Below are 6,888 nucleotides of genomic sequence, written 5' to 3' on the forward strand. Positions count from 1 at the left end.
TCCTTTTGGTGCTGACAGCATGCAACCATAGCTCATCTGTCATTGAGCATGTCTTGTCCATCCTGGCCTGCACGTGGCCTACTTCTACTTTGACTATCGTCGTGCTGAGATGCAGACTGTGACTGGCCTATTGGCATCTCTGATCTACCAACTTGCCATTTGTGCAGAACACCGCCACCAAGTTCTGGAGCAATTCTATGTGGAGAATAGGTCAAAGCTAAAGCCAACCAGGGAGCTTCTCCTTAGCTGCCTAGAACAGATCCTCCAGGCTTCCACTGGAACAGTTATCATCATTGATGCTCTTGATGAGTGTCCACGCACTACCCGACGAGATGAACTGTTTTCCTCCCTCCAGAAACTTGTATCAAAGAACATCAGGGGGCTACGTATTCTCCTGACAAGTCGGCCTGAGCCTGATATCTGGACAGCCATGGATAGTTTTCCTGCCCATCGGCTCAAGCTTCATGATGCTGATGCACACACTCGTGACTTGGCTGTCTATGTATCCCATGGTCTTGCCCAAGATGACTTCTCAAGTTGGCCATCTGATATCAAGGAGCTTGCCCAGAAAGAACTTGTATCAATGGCGAGTGGCATGTATGTTGAGTCTTTTGTTCTTAGTTTTATTCATTCTGATTGCATGTAAGGTTCCTATGGGTTAATCTCCAGCTAGATGTGCTGCGCAGCTGCCCTCCTGGAGATGTTCAAAAGGTCCTAACCGAGCTTCCCAAGACAATCTCTCAAACATATGAGCGTATCCTTCAGAGCCTTGACCTTGAGTCAAGTGAAACTGTCACAAAACGAAGACAGCAAATGTTCCAGTGCATTGCATTTGCCCAGCAGCCACTCTCTCCTTCTGAGCTCATTGAACTCCTTGTGGTTGACTTCCCAGCTATTGGAGACCCAAAACTCAACTCCACCTTTCGTGTAGCGAACCCAGAAAGCTTTATAAGCAAGATGTGTTCTAGCTTTGTAGAGATCACTGACAGCTGTGATGACAACACAGCTGAATGCCGCCGTTTTGTTCAATTTGTGCATACCTCTGCACGAGACTTCCTCATCACAGGCCAGCTACCACCCCCCCTCACACTGTACCACATTGATGAACCATTAGCACACATCACTCTGGCCAAGACATGCTTTGTAACCCTTCTCTCCCCTCTAAGTCCACCACTGTCAAACCTTCCCTTTTCCAACTATGCAGTGCAATATTGGCAAGACCATATCTTTCCTGGTCAAGTTGCTGAGGCCATTGATAATTTACTGTCCCGATTTCTCCACCCGACCATTTCTTATTTCTTTTCAAGGTGGCAGAAGGCACGACCTGAAAACCAGAATGGAAAGCAATCCCTGCTGTATTGGGCGGCCTATCTGGGGCTTGAACACCGTGTTCAGGCCTTGCTCAAGGTTGACGGAATAGAGATCAATGCTTTAGGAGGTCGGTGTGGGACGGCTCTGTCTGCTGCCGCACACCGAGGCCACGAGGATGTGGTGTTATTACTCCTTGGCGAAGGTGCAAATCACAACATTCCTGACAAACGTGGATTCACTGCGCTACACTACACCATGGAATTTGGCCTCGTCAACATTGCTCATGCGCTTCTCAAGCATGGCGCAGTTGTCGATGCACAGGAGGAGGACGGATGGACGCCGCTACACCTTGCTGCACAGAATGGCCACGTCGACATCACGCACGCCCTTCTCGACCGCGGCGCAGCTGTCGACGCGCAGGAGAAGGACGGATGGACGCCGCTACACGTTGTTGCACGGCATGGTCACGTCGACCTCGCCCGCGCCCTTCTTGACCGCGGCGCAGCGGTCGACGTGCAGAAGCAGGACGGATGGACGCCGCTCCACGTTGTTGCATGCTATGGCCACGTCGACCTCGCCCGCGCCCTTCTCGACCGCAGCGCAGCTGTCGATGCGCAGGAGGAGGACGGATGGACGCCGCTACACCTTGTTGCACAGCATGGTCACGTCGACCTCGCCCGCGCCCTTCTCGACCGCGGCGCAGCTATCGACGTGCAGGAGAAGGACGGATCGACGCCGCTACACATTGTTGCACAGCATGGTCACGTCGACCTCGCCCGCGCCCTTCTCGACCGCGGCGCAGCTGTCGATGCGCAGGAGGAGGACGGATCGACGCCGCTACACATTGTTGCACAGCATGGTCACGTCGACCTCGCCTGCGCCCTTCTCGAACACGGCGCAGCCGTCAACGCTCAAGACAAGTGGGGACAGACCCCGCTGTTCCTCGCAACCTGGAACGGGCACATCGATGCCACCCGCGTTCTCCTCGACAACGGCGCCGACGTCACGGTCGCGGACACCAACGGACTGCGTCCGCTGGACCGCGCGAAGGAGGAGAAGCACGATGAGGTCGTCAGCCTGCTTCTCGAACGCGGCGCTGGCCTCGATGCAGAGAACCCGACGCATGGGGAACCCGCGGCTTGAGACGGGCGTGGACGCCGCGGGTAGAGCGCGTTGTGCATGCGCCGTAACCTCTGTAACGCGCGAATTGGAGCAGGTTGCGGCGCTGTCGGAAGGGACTGGCGGAGGGTACGGAAGGGCGAGCTGAGGTTGGGTCTGGAATGCAAGGTCAAAAGGCTCTGCAGTGGTGGTGCGAGAGACGGGCGACGGACGATTTCGAAGGACAATACCTGGTGGATCTGGCTTCATGTTTGTACGCTCGTTCAGCGGATATTTCACACGTTATCAGAGTAGGAGATTTGGAAGATTATGTGCACATCCTGTCATTGTGGAATGAAATATTTACACTTGGGCACTCCGTAGCTGTACACCCTACCGCACTCCGCTCGTCTTCAAGTCTCCCCAGCACATCTGTTAGCATTGTTGAGACGGCGCATGTCGTCGCAAGGATTCGCTCGGTAACCCGTTTTCTTAGAGTGTTACCGCGATCAGCAAGAAACTGTCTATGCTGTCGCGGCTGGGATGGTTACGGGCTCCCTCCTTTCTATAGCTTCGCCACCGCGTCCTTCGACCACCTGGCCCACGTCGCAGCCGGGTTTCGGGCGCGGTACGCCTCGTGCAGCGCCTGCACCGGCGATCGCCGTCAGGGCGGGCTATCAGCGCCGCGACTGCGCACAAGAAGGCGCGCACCTCGTGGCCGCGCTCTCTAGCTGCTTCGAGGACGGGGTCGTCTGCTACGATGGCGGTCCAGCCGCGGGAAGCCGTATCAGGACGTGTTTCCTGTGATGACGAGAGCATGTGTTGGAAGGGGAGTTGGAGGACGATGAGCGCGAGGTCATGGAGGAGCACCAGATGGCAGAAGGGGGGATGGCCTTATCTTCAAAGATGCGACCCTGGGCGTGCAAGCTAGAAGAAGGGCCGGCATGAATGATGCGCAACGCGAATATCTATTGTCGACCGCGCGATTAACTAAGCAGCCATTACAGAGGTATACGTACCCGACACAATCCTCGTTACCGTTGGTACAAATAGCAGCGCAGGCACGACCACGTCCCTCTCCACCATTAAACAACCAGACCAGACGCTCGAGCCGCTCGAAGACTTCAAGCCCGAACAGTATGGGCTGCCACGTCGGGACTCGTAGATATACAGATGCTGTTACAAATGTACAAATGTCAATAGACAACAAAGTCCAGCCAGCGAAACAATAATTACGGGGAACATCGAGCACATAGGAATTACAGCCAGCAGTGTGCACGGTATCTAACATATGCAAGGTAAATAAATCAGCCCTGTCCTCTCGTGACTCGCTGGCCCGAGGACCCGCTATCCCCAGACCCAGGCTGTTCCTCCACCCTTTTTGCCTGCGCACCCTGATCCTGGTTCTCCCTCACCCCTCGCCCCTCGCCCTCACCCGCTAGCGCGCGTCCCTCCATCGCTTGAGCCGCTCGCCGAACGCGTTCAGCGTCGTGACGTGCCCGAGCGCGCCGAGGTCGAGGTTGTGCGGCGACACAAGGTACGCGTGCAGCACGCGCAACAGGTTCGCGCACGGCCGATGCGTCCCCGAGTCGTTGTCGTTCACGAACTCGTGCGGCGCTGGCGGGTCGTGGCCGTGGGTGTCGGTCTGCATGTTCTGCGGGCTTGGGCTTGGGCGCGCGAGGCGTCGAGCGACGGGTCCTTGGCTGCGGTGTGATGGTGCCGCAGGGGACGCGCATGAAGAGCTCGCTGCGCTACACGATCTCGACGTCCGAGTGCATGGGGTGTACTTGCTGGGAACTCCATGGTCATCTGGTCTCCAGTTTCCTGGACGTCCAAGACCGAAGTTAGCGTCGGTTTAGCAACAAAAACATAGAACATGTACTCACAATTGACCGCCACTTGCCGTCCAGCATGATGTCATACGTGAATCTACGGTTGTTCGTCCCACACGACATTATCCGGAGGGACTGGCGAGTCATGGCAGCGAAATCGTTGCTGATCTTCTCGTCTTTTCCATCCACGCTGCCCTCGTTCTTGGTGCCCTCCCGGTCCTGCGCTCGGTCCGTCTCCTCGCCCTGCGGATCTTCACTATCGTCGCAGATCACGCCTCATGCGACGGTCTTGTCCCGCCTGTATACCTCCATATGTTGCTTGTGTAGCGCGTGGCCTCTCTTGCGGAACAACCCTTTCACGAAGGGCGCGGAGTTGACGTAGCGGTGGTGAAGCAAAGAGGGGACGGGCCCCGCGAGCTGCAGGCAATTCGCAACGAACGCGGCAGGCTTCACGACGGTGTTACGGTCGCCACTATCTGGAGAATTGGACGAGCTAAGGAACTTGCCTATGAGTGGGGAGAGATATCGAATGTATTTACCTAGATAAATGAAGGCAAAAAATTCAGAATTAAACACCCAGTAACAGAAGAGACATATACACACGGGGTCCTACAGTGTACATCCGCCGATCCTCCTGGCTCTCTGCCTTGCCCATGACCTCGTAGCATACCCACAAGCATACCAGGTACACAGCGTCCCCCTTTGTCGTGCACGTAAAAGCTTGCTCATGATGCTCATTTTGCGCTTGTCCGCTTTGTACTCCCTGCTGCCGGATCGCCAGCCCTCTGCGAGCGCGCCCTCTTCCGCACTCGGCATGTGCAGAGCGACCTTGCTGAGGTCGATGTCGTAGCTTCTCAAGTCTTCATCGCGCAGCCACACCGAGAGGAGGAAGCCCGACACGGGGATGGGGTCTGGCGTTCGCCGGTAAGTTCGGATGCGGTAGATGGATACTGCTGGGCTGCTCAATGATTGTCTCGGCGGTGAGCGTCGCCTGGAGGCCCGGGTCGCAGGACAAGTCGTGGAAGTCGGCGGCTGGGATGCGGGTGGCCTTTGTGAACATGACCTTGCAGGCCTAGTGTAGAGCGCTGCAGTGCATTTGAGGTCACCTTGCCGGGCTATCGTGCAAGGCTAGGGTGTGACTGCATGCCGCCTATGTTCTCGAGATGAGTACAGATTGGCCGCCGCGTCGTGCTTGGCGCTGTTTGGCGCATCACCGTTTTCGGGCTATATATTCTACGGTCGGGTCCTCCTCCTGCGCTTTGTATCAACTTCGTCACTATATATCCTTTGCTTCTGCTTCTGCTACTGTTGTGTAACGTTGGACTCTACAAGCGGGGTCTTCTACGACCGGAGTCAAGGCGGAAGTCGTTATTCTCGAGATGGCCGACTCAGCGTTTGCAGCGGACAAGGGTCTCTCGATGCTAAGTCTTCGTTCCAGCGGTGGGTGCGTCGCCTCTCCTCCCGCAATATTTGCGCATCTCCATGGTGAGGGCGAGAAGGTCCAGATCACGGCGGCCAGGCAGTGAGTCCCTCTCGCCTTCCCGGTGACTAAAGGCTTACGGAAATATTGCTCCTCAGGTCCCAGAGGGCTTCGTCGCGCGACATGAGTACTTCCGCCACGGTGACATCGTCGGTGACATCGGAACCTCAGAACGCACCATGGAAAGCGAGCTCTCGATCGTCCCTCCACCAAATGTCGTCGGGCTACTTTGGCCTCAGGGGCCAAGAGAGCTGCTACCCCAACAGTTACCTGGATTTAATCCTCAACGAGGGCACAAGACGCGTCTTCATCGCCCACAGTCGCACCGTCAGCTATGTCTGCCGGTTCTTCGGCAGCCTCGGCTTTCTCCAAGTCGAGACACCGAGGATGGGCACGATCGACTGCCAATCCGTTCGTCATGCCCCACAGACGACCTCAAACTCGATCTGTACCTTCGGAGCGCCTCCGAGCTGCATCTGAAGCCGCTCATTATCTGTGGTCTTGACCTCTTATACGAGATTGGTTGTATGTTCCGCAACGAGGGCGTTGACCTGACGCACAGTCTCGAGTTCCCGATCCGCGAGTTCTACATGGCGTAATCGACGGCCTTCTGAAGTAACTCACCGGTGGGAAAATTCCCACCGTGGATGACGCTGTACACTGAAGAGGCGAACACTACGGGCATGAGCTGATTTCAGATCACCTGAAATGTCCCGGTCAAGCCATCAAAAATGTTTCATTTTCGGAGACTTAACCGGGGCTTTCTGGTGTCCTAAAACGATAGATTTACCACCACTTTCGTAGCCATTTGCGGTGCAGGAAAATGATAATTTTTGTGTAGCCTGAAATGAACCTGAAATGACTCAATATGGCTACATTTTGGTACGGCAAAGAGTTCATGTTTCAGAAGACTTTGTGGTGCATTTCAGGACATCTGAAAGAACATATGTAGAAATCATTTCCGCCTCATGTTTGCAATGAGGAAAGGTCCGGGCAAGGAAAACTTTTGATGGTCCTGAAATTACCATTTACGGCAAATTTGTAGTACGTTTCTAGGACATTTTTGGCTTATCTCAAGTAAAAATCTTCTAGCTCATAAAATGGCTTCAAAATCCATCAGAAATGGCAATTTCAGGACCATCAAAAGTTTTCCTTGCCCGTACCTTT

General features: G+C 55.2%; 2 protein-coding genes across 2 annotated transcripts; one reads left to right on the forward strand and one right to left on the reverse strand.

The window, feature by feature from the left end:
* Positions 1-3,529: 3,529 nt before the first annotated feature.
* PHACADRAFT_214442 (uncharacterized protein) lies at positions 3,530-5,301 on the reverse strand (the record flags this gene model as incomplete). The annotated part of the gene is made up of 5 exons (XM_007402113.1): positions 3,530-4,233; positions 4,292-4,484; positions 4,548-4,780; positions 4,955-5,152; positions 5,193-5,301. 5 exons carry the CDS (start codon positions 5,299-5,301, stop codon positions 3,848-3,850), a joined length of 1,119 nt encoding a protein of 372 aa, XP_007402175.1. The 3' UTR covers positions 3,530-3,847.
* A 319-nt stretch (positions 5,302-5,620) lies between these two features.
* Positions 5,621-6,201, forward strand: PHACADRAFT_201833 (uncharacterized protein; the record flags this gene model as incomplete). The annotated part of the gene is made up of 2 exons (XM_007402114.1): positions 5,621-5,763; positions 5,820-6,201. 2 exons carry the CDS (start codon positions 5,621-5,623, stop codon positions 6,199-6,201), a joined length of 525 nt encoding a protein of 174 aa, XP_007402176.1.
* Between the last annotated feature and the right edge of the window lie 687 nt (positions 6,202-6,888).

This window comes from Phanerochaete carnosa (assembly GCF_000300595.1).
Source record: "Phanerochaete carnosa HHB-10118-sp unplaced genomic scaffold PHACAscaffold_27, whole genome shotgun sequence".
In the NCBI taxonomy this organism is placed as follows: domain Eukaryota; kingdom Fungi; phylum Basidiomycota; class Agaricomycetes; order Polyporales; family Phanerochaetaceae; genus Phanerochaete; species Phanerochaete carnosa.